General features: G+C 39.6%; 1 protein-coding gene across 1 annotated transcript; it reads left to right on the forward strand.

The window, feature by feature from the left end:
* Positions 1 to 296: 296 nt before the first annotated feature.
* Positions 297 to 11,386, forward strand: LOC106983153 (tripartite motif-containing protein 64-like). The gene is made up of 8 exons (XM_015081331.3): positions 297 to 478; positions 2,423 to 2,634; positions 5,003 to 5,425; positions 5,991 to 6,086; positions 7,216 to 7,446; positions 8,226 to 8,248; positions 9,446 to 9,543; positions 10,674 to 11,386. The coding sequence occupies exons 3-8, from the start codon at positions 5,003 to 5,005 to the stop codon at positions 11,165 to 11,167; spliced, it is 1,365 nt and encodes a 454-aa protein (XP_014936817.2). The 5' UTR covers positions 297 to 478; positions 2,423 to 2,634; the 3' UTR covers positions 11,168 to 11,386.
* Positions 11,387 to 13,121: the final 1,735 nt, after the last annotated feature.

The raw sequence follows: 13,121 nt of genomic DNA on the forward strand, positions 1-13,121 counted from the left end.
TGAGCCACCCAGCTGCCCCAAATAATTTTTTTCTTTCTTTTTAAAACTTTATTTAACATAACTATGCTTACAGAATACACTCATATTGGTTAATAGAATGCAATTTAAGTTTTACTTATCCTACACAATTTGGTCCAAAAACTTGGTACACAGTTTAAATGTTAAAAAAAAAAATTACAATCTGGTTTATTTTCCATCTATTACAAATGTATATAAAAGATACTCCCATCAAAGTTTCTAAAAGGTGATTTTTTTAATTTTTTTTTAATGTTTATTTATTTTTGACAGAGAGAGAGACAGAGCATGAGTGGGGGAGGGGTAGAGATAGAGAAGGAGACACAGAATCAGAAGCAGGCTCCAGGCTCTGAGCTGTCAGCACAGAGCCCGACACGGGGCTCGAACTCACAGACTGAGATCATGACCTGAGCTGAAGTTGGATGCCCAACCGACTGAGCCACCCAGGCACCCCTTCTAAAAGGTGATTTTTATTTAAACTTTTGCTTTCAAAAATTCCTAGTAAGGTTAGATTATTTTCATGTTTATAAAAATAGGGCCTAAACTCCCACGCATTAGATAACTTAGTGAGACAACCTATAGGCAAGCATTGGTGATTTGTTAAACTGTGATAGGCGTCAACAAAACACAGGCAGTATGGCACCTCTGTTAAAAATAATTTCCACAGCATGCACAGCATGATGACTATAGTTAACAATACTGTACTGCATGTTTGTAAATTGGGAAGAGAGGTCTTAAAAGTTCTCATCATGAGACAAAAATTATGTAACTATGTATTGTGATGGATGTTAATAAGACTTATCGTGATCATTTTGCAATATATAAAAATACCAGTTCATATTGTAACACTTGAAACTAATATAATGTTATATGTTAATTATACCTCGATTAAAAAATAATTTTCTGGGGACACCTGGGTGGCTCAGTCAGTTCAGTGTCTGACTCTTGATTTTGGGTTAGGTCATGATTGTGAGATTGGGCCCGTGTCAGGCTTTCCACTGACAGTGCAGAACCTGCTTGGGATTCTCATTCTCTCCCTCTCTTTCTGCCCCTTCCCCACTTGTACTCTCTTTCTCTCTCTCAAAATAAATAAATAAAATTTTTTAAAAGTAATTTTATTATTTTTTATATTTATTAATTCATAAATTTTAAAATTTATATTTTATAAGTATTTTTATTTTATGCATGTTATTAAAGATAATTCTGCACATAATTTTTGGGTAAATAGGTATTATCACCTTATATGATAATATAAGTGTGCACACACACACACAAATACACAAAGTATTTGGTTTAAAATTATTCACCAAGATACATAAGTCCACAAAATAGATTTTATTTTTACATGAACCAGTCATTAAAAAAATAGTCATCAAATATTTAAGGTATGAAAAACACTAGCAGAGTTAATTCCACCAACTATTATATATACAATTATTTAAAACCCAATTGAAATGCCTACGTGCCCTTTTTAAATATTTTTATGAGAAAGTTGCACAGTTCAGATGCGTTGGTTTTTCCATTTAATGTTTGATTGCTTTAACATAATCAGATAAACAATAGCTGGAGTTTAATTAGCAATTAGAAATTTAAAAAGTAGAGTAAGAAAACAAGTTTTAAAAATTGTGAGGTCAGGGGCACCTGGATGGCTCAGTTCGTTAAGTCTCCAACTCTTGATGTCAGCTCAGGTCGTGATCTTGTGGTCATGAGATGGAGCCCTATGTGGCGCTCTGCGCTGAGCATGGAGTCTGCCTGGGATTCTCTCTGTCCCTCTCTTTCTACCCCTCCCCCATTCATGCTCTTACTCTCTCTCTCTCTCTCTCAAAATAAATACATAAACATTAAAAAAATTGATGTCAATCAAAAAGAATGAAATCTTGCCATTTGAAATGACATGGATGGGAGCTACAGTATATTATGCTAAGTGAAATAAGTCAGTCAGAGAAAGACAAAATACTACATGATTTCACTCATATGTGGGATTTAAGAAACAAAACAGAGGAGCAAAGGGGAAGGAAAAATGAAGAGAGAAAGAGGCAGGAGTGGGAAACAAACTGTAAGAGATAGAGAACAAACTGAGTGTTGCTGGAGGGAGGTGGGTGGGGGATGGGCTAGATGGGTGATGGGTATTAAGGGCATTTGTTATGATGAGCACTGGGTGTTGTATGTAAATGACGAATCACTCTGAATTCTACACCTGAAACCAATTTTACCATACATGTTAACTAAGTAGAACTTAAATAAAAACTTGAATGTCTTTTTGAACAACTTGTGCAAGTTCAACTTTCTTCCATCATACCCCAAAACAAGTCCAGATTCTGTTAGGGCATTAGTTCTCAAGGGTTGTTCTCTAGATGCTGTAAACCCTAATAAGCCATTTTTATACCTTTCTGTGTTATCTAATCAGCCACTTCCGATTCTTTCTGAAGACAATAGCCAATCTCAAGAAGTAGGCGTGACCTTAGGTGAGACTGACCATATAAAAAGCCCGTCTGTCCAGAGAGGACTTCTTTTACAGGGAAGACTGGCTGAGTTTGCAGCTTCCAGGCTTCAGGGAGCAGAGAGTTCCTACTGACCCTGATAGCAGCAGACCTTCCAGACCTTCCAGAGCTTCCAGAGGTAAGACCACTCAGTAGACCCTGGTGAGTATGGAATTTACAGTAAATATCTTCATGCCTACTTTCTCCTCTACAAATACTTTCAATTTAGCTGTTGTCCTGATTGGGTCTTGTCCAAGCAAATAAACAGCTTTCCTAGTTATTTAAAATGACATCAAGATTTAAAATATCTGTGTAACTAGAGCATTTGTAATATAATAATATTTATTATATTAAATTGATGATTTTTTATTCTTTTTTTTACTTAAAAAAATTTTTTTAATGTTCATATTTGACAGAGAGAGAGAGACAGAGTCCAAGTGGGGGGACGGACAGAGAGAAGGAGACACAGAATCTGAAGCAGGCTCCAGGCTCCAAACTGTCAGCACAGAGCCCATTGTGGGGCACGAACTCATGAACTGTCAGATCATGACATGAGCCGAAGTCGGATGCTTAACTGACTGAGCTACCCAGGCGCCCTGATTATTTTTTTTTAAGTTTTATTTGTTTTGTTTTTTGTTTCTTTTTAGCATTTATTAATTTTTGAAAGGCAGAGAGAGACAGAGCATGAATGGGGGAGGAGTAGAGAGAGAGGGAGACACAATCTGAAGCAGGCTCCAGGCTCTGAGCTGTCAGCACAGAGCTTGATGCGGGGCTCAAACTCCGGAACGCAAGATCATGACCTGAGCCGAAGTCGGCTGTTCAACCAACTGAGCCACCCACGCGCCCCAGCGCCCCGATTATTTTTTATTCTATTATCTTATGTGTTACTAAGTTTTTTTAGGTCTTAGAGATTTATGCAGTTTTTATGCAATTTCGGAACTCATAAAGCACCTGAAATGTTCAACATAATGTATGTATGTAATAGTCTTTATAGCCATCAACATGAAAGTTTAGTGTGCTGAATTAGTTAGAAACCCTTTGTTGTAAAAGTCCTACTATGCTCTCCTTCTAAAACCTTCAGTTTGCAGACTAGATTTAAAAGGCTCTTACCAATGGGTAAGGACTCCCAAGAAGTGGCATTGATCACCATGGGGAAATACCAAAAATACAGATGAACTGATCATGCTTCTCTTAACTACATCTCTGTACTTTCTAGTGCAGAAAGAAAATCCAAATACTTATTCTCTTTTTTGTTTGTTAAAAAAAAAAAAAACTTTAATCATTGCTCGTTAGCACTGTGACTTGAACGTTCACCAGTTCAAGATGTGAAGATGTTCTGATGATCTGAACTGACTCTGGGAAAAATCCTTTTCCAAACTAGAAATAAAAGATAATTTTTACACTTTATTTCCTTTACAAAAAAATTTTTTTTAATATTTATTTATTTTTGTGGGAGAGAGAAAGACAGAACATGAGTGGGGGAGGGGCAGAGGGGGAGGGAGACACAGAACCTGAAGCAGGCTCTAGGCTCGGAGCTGCCAGTACAAAGCCTGATGTGAGGCTCAAACTCATAAACTGCGAGATCATGACCTGAGCCGAAGTCAGATGCTTAACCGACTAGCCACCCAGGCGCCCCTAGACTTTATTTCCTGAAAGGAGAAGTTTTGCTATTAAAGTTAGAAGCACAAATTCAACTGCTTACAGTTGCAGGAGTCAAAGTTGAAGGTAACACTGATTAAATTAAACAAGCTTAAATTAAACCTAATCAGTTTTATTTATTTTTAGAAAAGTACACCTGTCAGTTTGGAGACAGTATACATGGAGGCTGTTAGCATAGAGATGAAGTGTCTGTGTGTATATGTGTGCCTGTGTTACAGTCATGAAGATAGAGAGAAACACATGCAGAGAGAGAGAGTCAGGGTGGGGAGAGGGGAGATTGAGACTCTATATAGGCTTCTGCACCAATCAGCTGAGAAATGTAACTCTGTAATTATCCTTTCACTCCCTGTCCCAGTCTTTGAGGGGCAGTAGTTTAGCTCTGATTGGGAAATTGACTGTCTATTTGACATTTATTTATTTTTGAGAGGCAGAGACAGAGTGTGAGTGGGGAAGGGGCAGAGAGAGGGAGGAACACAGAATCTGAAGCAGACCCAGGCTCTGAGCTGTCAGCACAGAGCCCTACACGGGGTTTGAGTTCACAGACCGTAAGATCATGACCTGAACCAAAGTCAGATGCTTGACCAACTGAGCCACCCAGGAGCCCCAAGAACACTGTCTATTTGAAACCAAAAAGATGGTGAGGACACTTTCGTCCCATTTTTTCATTTGTAGCATAGCATAAACCCAACGTATCTGTATCTACCATGCCTCCCTTTGTGCTGGAGTTAAATTAATAGGTGGATTAGATAGAGCTCAAGCAGACAAGCTTTTGTCTAAAGGCTTTCCCCCACCTCATCAGGACAGAAGAATGACTTTCTCTCTCTCTCTCTCTCTCTTTTTTTTTAAAGATGTACAGAAATATGGATTTGGACACCTTGCAAGCCTTGCAGAATGAACTCATCTGCTCCATTTGTATGAACTACTACATAGACCCTGTCACCATTGACTGTGGGCATAGCTTTTGCAGTCCCTGCCTGCACCTCTGCTGGGAGGAAGCCCAGACCCTAATGTCCTGCCCTGAGTGCAGGGGAATTTCAGAGAAATCAGACTTCAAAACCAATATTGCGCTCAAGAAACTGGCATCCCTTGCCAGACGGGCCAGAGTTTACCACGCCAACAGCTCCAATGAGCAGATCTGTGTGGTACACAAGAAAGCAAAGGAGTTCTTCTGTGAGGCTGACAAGAGCCTGCTGTGTGGGCTCTGCTCTGAATCACCAGAGCATGTGGCTCATGGCCACAGTCCAGTCCAGTGGGCTGCTGAGGAACACAGGGTAAGTGGTGGCTCTAGAGCAGTTTGGACTCATAGGCTTCTAAGTCCGAGAGAAAGATGAGGAAAATGATCATGAAGTTGATGTGAGTGGAGATAGTGAAGGTGGTGATTTTTCAATATAAATACCAAGACCAATATCCTTTCAGTGTGTTGACCAATTTTGACTCTATAATCATAGCTACGTTGATCCTTTAGTAAGGGAAATTTCCTTAGAAACATTGTCCAAATCTGTGTGTTTGATGTAATTGTGGGGTAAATGGCTACTACCAGGAACACTGGCTTCTGATGCAAGCTTGATGCCTTCATAGTCAGGTTATATAAAAATGTGAGTGCCAGTTTCTCAGGAAATGGGTAATATTATCTATAGACTACCCTCAAATCTCTATTACGTTTGTCACCTCTGATATCATAAATATTAGAATCAAATTAGATAATGCAGAGAAATCTGGCCACTCCATGCTAACTCAAGATTACTGGTTTCTCAGCCACTGACTTTTCCCATAGATAAGGGGATGAAATCTATAATATTATCTTCTGTGTTGCTAAAGCTCATGGTTATTTTGCAGGAGAAACTTCTGAAGAGAATTGGCTCTTTATGGAACATGACTCAAGAAATGCAAAATGATCTGAATCAAGAAGCTAACACAATCCAGTCATTTGAGGTAAGAATGAAAATGTTCTATCTGTTTTTATGCAGATTGACATAATGGTGGTTTAGATTTTTGGCTACATTTAAGTTGCCAATTAAAGGATCATTTTTTTTTCCATGAAAAAGTAATGGTTTCAAATGATAGATCAGTAATCACAGATATACAGGCCAATAAAAGCTAGTGCAAAGAATTCTGGTATATGGGATACCCAGGGCATGTGAGATATTCCTAGTCCAACCCTACAGGTTTAGATAAACCTCCTTAGACACTGAGTTTAAGAAAACATTGTAATAGGGGTGCCTGGTGATTCAGTTGGTTAAGCGTCCAACTCTTTTTTTCTTAATTTTTTAAAATATTTATTTATTTTAGAGAGAGAGAGAGAGACAGAGTGCTAGCTAGCAGGGGAGGGGCAAAGGGAGAGGGAGACACAGAATTCGAAGCAGGCTCCAGGCTCCAAGCTGTCAGCACAGAGTCCAATGTGGGGCTGGAACTCATGAACCATGAGATCATGACCTGATCCGAAGTTGGATGCTTAACTGAGTGAGCCACCCAGGCACCCCAAGCATCCAACTCTTGATTTTAGCTCAGGTCATAATCTCTTGGTTTGTAAGATCGAGTCCCGCATCAGGCTCTATGCTGAAAGCTCTCTCTCTGCCCTTTTCCTGCTCCTGCGTGCTCGCTCTCTCTCTCTCTCTCAAAATAAACAAACTTAAAAATAAAATAAAACATTGCAATGAATTTGGCTGTGAAGAAGAGGAGAGCCATAGGGTAGCACCGAGAGGAAAAGTAGAGAATTTAAAGATCTGTAAAGTGTGGTGTATACATAAGTATTTTTAAACATTCAGAAAAATCAGACAAAGGAACAAAAGAAAAGGAGGTTCAGGTAAGAGAGGAAATAATTGATGGAGCATCACAGCAAGATAGCCTGGGACCTCTTAGAGAGCTTGATTTGAACAGGGAAGGCATCTAAGAACATAGACAAAGGGTGAACATAAAGGACTAGCAAATATTCCAGACGTTTGGAGATATGAGGTACGAAGTTTGTCAAGTACTTTCTCAATGACACCAAGGAAGTAGGATTTGAAGGTTGAGGTTTTCTGTTGTGAGTGAGGCTAACCCTTTACACCTACCATCTCCTCAGGACTATGTGCTTTTAAGGAAAGTGATGATCAAAATGCAGTATCAGAAGATGCATCTGTTTCTCCGCGAGGAGGAGCAACTCCATCTGGAGACACTGGAGAAAGAGGCGGAGGAGATTTTGCAACAACTCCAGGAAAGTGCATTCAGAATGACCCAACAGAAAGCAAGCCTGAAAGAAATGTACAAAGAGCTGACTGAGATGTGCCACAAGCCTGACCTGGAGCTGCTCCAGGTGAGAAGGCAGGGTTCATCCTCAGAGACAGGAATCCTTTTTTGGGCAATGTTGCCGTGACATTGAAATGCTAACAGCATATACCATTACTCTCAGCAAAGTCATGATGCTTATTGACTCCCATCATTCTGTTTGTCCAACCATTTATTTCTTCATACCCTGGTAATCTTTGGGAGATTTTTTCCCATTTAAGAGCTAACCTACGGCAAAATTATTGCTGTGTAATCAGAAGTACTAATCACATGGATAAATGATCCAAAATCAGAAAAACCCTATAACCAGAGGAAGGTTAGCTATGTTGGAGTAATTCTCAATTTATGTTCCCCTAATCCATTGTCACTCTCTGTTTCCCCCACTCCAGAAATAACTTGCTGAAGACACTGAGATTTTGCCCTCTGACTAGGCAAGGGTTGTAGAATTTGGCAACCAATTTTACTGCACTCTATAACTTTTTAAAATGTAATTTCTCTCTGTTTTGCTTTCATTGTTATCGCAAATGATCAGATCTCTTCTTGGGAATAAGACTGGGCTCTGAGTGACAGTGGAAACCTAGATCATGTTGCATCTCTGCACAGCCCCTTCCTGACCTCCTTCTTTCCTTAATATATCCTGAGGAACTCTGTCATGCTTTAGTTTAGGTTCTATTAAGGTAGTCTCTGATTGTTCCTTAGAGGGGAATGAGAGAAAAAAATACATTATTTAAGCAAACAAACAAGAATACTTAGAGAAGCAAAAAAACAAAACTCTCATGATTAACCTTACTTTTTTTTCCCTTACAGGACTTGGGAAATGTATTGCAAAGGTGAGTTTCCACTAATGGTTACTGATTGCTGAGCAAGTCTCTTGTTCTTATTGATAAAGTGGATGGACATGTTTTGAGCTCTTAAAATCATTCTCTGTGGCTACTTTCTGTTGTTGTTGTTTGTTGTTGTTGAAGCTTATTTATTTATATTTGAGAGAGTGAGAGCGAGCACACAAGCAGGGGAAGGACAGAGAGAGAGAGGGAGAGAGAGAATCCCAAGCAGGCTCCACACTGTCAACATGGAGCCCAGTGTGGGGCTCAATCCCACAATCTGAGATTGCGACCTGTGTAGAAACCAAGAGTCAGAAGCTTAACTGACTGAGCCACCCTGTGCCCCTCTGTGGCTACTTTCTATTTCTTTTTAAAGAAGCCTAAAGACCTTCTGCTCCTTGGACTCAGTTTTCTTTTTGTGTGGATGAATTAAAATATACTTCAAACCATGCAACATTCTGGGCTCTGTTCCACTCACTGCTCCCAAATCCTCTCCCACCTCACCACAGTAAAACTTACCGAAGGAATTTTTCTAAGGTGTAACAGAAGGGGTTCCTACCCTAGAGAGTTGGAGGTGAAAAAGACAAGAAAGACGGATATTCCCCAAGAATGGATAGGAGGGGAGTGTGATTTTGTTCCCAGCAGTAGTAATGATCTCACCTATTCCATCACAACACATCCGGTGGTAGGCAGGGCCTCACCGGAAATGGCTTCCTGGTGCCCATTGAGGGGGGTCAGACCCTGGGGACCAAAGCTGCCAGGCTGAAAGTAGATTCTCTTGCTGGACAGAAAAGAAAAAAACTGTCTGACTCAGTGGGCTCTCCCCCTTTAGACACTGAATATATCATTAGTGACTATGTGCAGACCGACCTCCCAAAGGCTTTGCCTGAACATTGTGCTCTCCGTAAGACCTCAGGATCTTTGCTTTGCCTGAGGTGGAATAGAGGGAGGGAATGATCCTCAGTAATTTGCGAAATGGAATAATATCTGAGAAGAATGGAGAAGTTGGAGTTTGATATAATTTAAATTTAGAAAAAAAGGTAAAGTAACGTTTCTCATATTCCCAAGAGCGTGGAATACAATGTATTCCCAACAAACCAAAATGGGAGAATTCTGATGAAAACTCTTTGAGTAAACACTGCTGCTTTTGTAATCTAGTGCGATTGACGTTTGGCCCAGAAGTGTAACTGATGTCATTCTTTACAGGACTGAATTGGTGCAGGTGCAAAAGCCTCAGCCCATGATTCCAGAGCTCACCTTGCACGGCATCACAGGAATCCTAGACATACTGAACAACTTCAGAGGTAAGAATCAGCCCTTTGGCAATCAGGCCTCAATTTCTTTAGTGGTTCTTGGGGATGATTCTCCTTTCTCTTTTAATTTTGTTTTTTCTGACATGAAGGTAGTGTGTGACTTTCCAAACTTATTATCTCTTTTCTCTCTAAATAGTCATGTTACAATGATAAAGACTAAATTTTCCAACTTATACTTTACTGAAAATGCAAAGCACGATACATATTTTTTAGTTGTTTCTGACACAAACAGAGCAAGAGAAGAGTAATCAGGTTGGTCGTGTAGTTATGAAGAGCTAGAATATTTAGTTCTCAGAGTAACAATCAATATGTATGTTTATTCAGTTTACTCCAGTCTTGAAAGCTTAAATATGGCATTGGTGGTTTTTAGTTTTTTCTATATTCCAAGTGCCTTTATCACGCATTGTACAAAGACTATTTATTACTTATAAAATCAGAAAGCTTTGACAGAGAAAGACCAAAATTGTCATTGGCAGAATAATTTTAATGTTATTAGAGCAATCTCAAAGCCACTGAAAGGCAAGGGATGTGTGAACAGGGCTGAAACAGAGTGGGCCCACAACAGAGAGTAGGTCTAGACAGCAGAGGGCTAAAATTGGGATTTGACTAAATCCAGGGTCTGAACAGATAATGTAAAGACACAACATTCTTTTCAGAAGCTTCTAAACTAAGCATACGTGGATTTCTATAAAATTTTTGACATTTGAAAATGTCACAGGTACCAGTTATATGCCAGTCAATACCCACATAATAGCTAGGTGATATTTATTTATTAAATAGTATTAAAGATAAACAACACAGGAAGAGTTTTCTGAAGTAAAGACAAAAAATGAGGTGTGTCCTGAAATAAATTATCCAGACTGACATTAAATGACTGCTTCACACAGTTCACAGTATGTCTGGATGTTTTTCCTTTTTCTGTATGATTTGAAGGGTTTCTGTGCTATAGAGGCAGTCACAACTCTTGCTCTTCATAGATAAGCCATCTGAACTCTCTTCACTCTTTTCTTTTGTATTTCCTTGAAGGAGGGGAAATGAAGAGGTCATTGGTGGGTAGAAAATCTTTGCCCCTCAGGACATGGAAACCCATTCACTGACCTAATTTTTGCTTCTCTTTGTAGTGGGTAATGTGCTGAGTCAGGAAGCCACCGGTCGCTACATGTGCGTTTCTGAGGATGCTGGAAGTGTGATGTTTGGAGTCACCCATCCTGGTGTGTCCAGAGAGCCTGAGAGCCTGGCGAGCTTTGCAGCCTGGGGACCTCAGGTCTTCACCTCTGGTAAACATTACTGGGAGGTGGATGTCACATGCTCCCCAAATTGGATTCTGGGAGTCTGTAAAGATTCCTTTATGAGTGATATTGATACCATTAGTGATCCTGAGGCAGCATTTCTTCTGTTTTCTTTGAAGATAAACAATCGTTATAGTCTCTCCACCAACTCCCCGCCCTTAATTCAGTATGTGGAAAGGCCTCTGGGTCAGATTGGAGTATTTCTGGATTACGACAATGGAACTGTGAGCTTCTATGATGTTTGCAAAAGTTCCCTCATATACAGTTTCCTTCCTTCCTCCTTCTCTTTCCCTCTGAAGCCTTTCCTTTGCTTTGGTTCCCTCTGAAAAAACAAGTTTTGTGAGCATTTATCTGATGAATTCCCATGTCTGAGGAAATTCCTATCATGAAACCTTTTCATGTAAAACAACAGGATAATAAGGGTCTTTGAGCACACTGACTTAAGGGAACAGAACCATTGTACATTTATAAAATGGCATTAACTATGTTGACTATATAAATTTGTGTATTAAATTTTCTTTTAATAAAAAATTGTTTATTTTGGAGCATTTTCTGGAATATAATCAATGCCTTTTCTTCTTTCTTTATTTTTATTTAACTTGTTTTATTTTTTATTTTTTTTAATTTACATACAAATTAGTTAGCATATAGTGCAACAATGATTTCAGGAGTAGATTCCTTAGTGCCCCTTCCCCCATTTAGCCCATGCCCCCCTCCCACAACCGTTCCCGGAACCCTCAGTTTGTTCTCCATATTTATGAGTCTCTTCTGTTTTGTCCCCCTCCCTGTTTTTATATTATTTTTGTTTCCCTTCCCTTATGTTCATCTGTTTTGTCTCTTCAACTCCTCATATGAGTGAAGTAATATTATTTTTGTCTTTCTCTGACTGACTAATTTCACTTAGCATACATAATACCCTCCAGTTCCATCCATGTCATTGCAAATGGCATGATTTCATTCTTTTTGATTGCCAAGTAATACCCCATTGTATATATATATACCACATCTTCCTTATCCATTCATCCATGGATGGACATTTGGGCTCTTCCTGTACTTTGGTTACTGTTGATAGTGCTGCCATAAACATGGGGGTGCATGTGTCCCTTCAAAACAGCACACTTGTATCCCTTGGATAAATGCCTAGTATTGCAATTGCTGGCTCGCAGGGTAGTTCTATTTTTAGTTTTTTGAGAAACCTCCATACTGTTTCCCAGAGTGGCTGCACCAGCTTGCATTCCCACCAACAATGCAAAAGAGATCCTCTTTCTCCACATCCTCACCAACATCTGTTGTTGCCTGAGTTGTTAATGTTAACCATCCTGACAGGTGTCAGGTGGTATCTCATGGTGGTTCTGATTTGTATTCCCCTGATGATGAATGATGTGGAGCATTTTTTCATGTGGCGGTTGGCCATCTGGATGTCTGCTTTGGAGAAGTGTCTATTCATGTCTTTTGCCCATTTCTTTGCTGGATTATTTGTTTTTTGGGTGTTGAGTTTGATAAGTTCTTTACAGATTTTGGATACTAACCCTTTATCTGATATGTCATTTGCAAATATCTTCTCCCATTCTGTCAGTTGCCTTTTAGTTTTGCTGTTTGTTTCCTTTGCTGTGCAGAAGTTTTTATTTTGATGAGGTCCCAGTAGTTCATTTTTGCTTTTGTTTCCCTTGCCTCCAGAGATGTGTTGAGTAAGAAGTTGCTGTGGCCAAGGTCAAAGAGGTTTTTGCCTGCTTTCTCCTCGAGGATTTTGATGGCTTCCTGTCTCACGTTTAGGTCTTTCAGCCATCTTGAGTTTATTTTTGATTGTGGTGTAAGAAGCTGGTCCAGGTTCATTCTTCTGCACATCGCTGTCCAGTTTTCACAGCACCACCTGCTGAAGATACTGTGTTTATTCCATTGGATATTCTTTCCTGCTTTGTCAAAGATTAGTTGGCCACACGTTTATGGGTCCATTTCTGGGCTCTCTATTCTGTTCCATTGATCTGAGTGTCTGTTCTTGTGCCAGCCTTTTCTTCTTCTTTTTTTAATAACAGTTTTAGTAAGATGAAATTTACTTACCATAAAAGTCATTCCTCTAAAGTATATATATAATTCAGAGGCACCTGGGTGACTCAGTCGGTTACCCGTCCAACTCTTGATTTCGGCTCAGGTCACGATCTCACGGTTTGTGAAATTGAAGCCCACATGGGGCTTCGTGCTGACAACGTGGAGCTTGCTTGGGATTCTCTGTCTCTCCATCTGTCTCTGCCCCTCCCCCTCTCTTTCTTTCAAAAATAAAAA

The sequence above is a fragment of the Acinonyx jubatus genome, chromosome D1 (genome assembly GCF_027475565.1).
Source record: "Acinonyx jubatus isolate Ajub_Pintada_27869175 chromosome D1, VMU_Ajub_asm_v1.0, whole genome shotgun sequence".
In the NCBI taxonomy this organism is placed as follows: domain Eukaryota; kingdom Metazoa; phylum Chordata; class Mammalia; order Carnivora; family Felidae; genus Acinonyx; species Acinonyx jubatus.

Bases quoted from the DNA above. Each gene is read 5' to 3' on its own strand.
- LOC106983153 (XM_015081331.3), top strand. From the start codon at position 5,003: ATGTACAGAAATATGGATTTGGACACCTTGCAAGCCTTGCAGAATGAA. The intron at 7,447-8,225 runs GTGAGAAGGCAG...TTTCCCTTACAG, and splicing joins CTGACCTGGAGCTGCTCCAG to GACTTGGGAAATGTATTGCA. The intron at 8,249-9,445 runs GTGAGTTTCCAC...CATTCTTTACAG, and splicing joins TTGGGAAATGTATTGCAAAG to GACTGAATTGGTGCAGGTGC.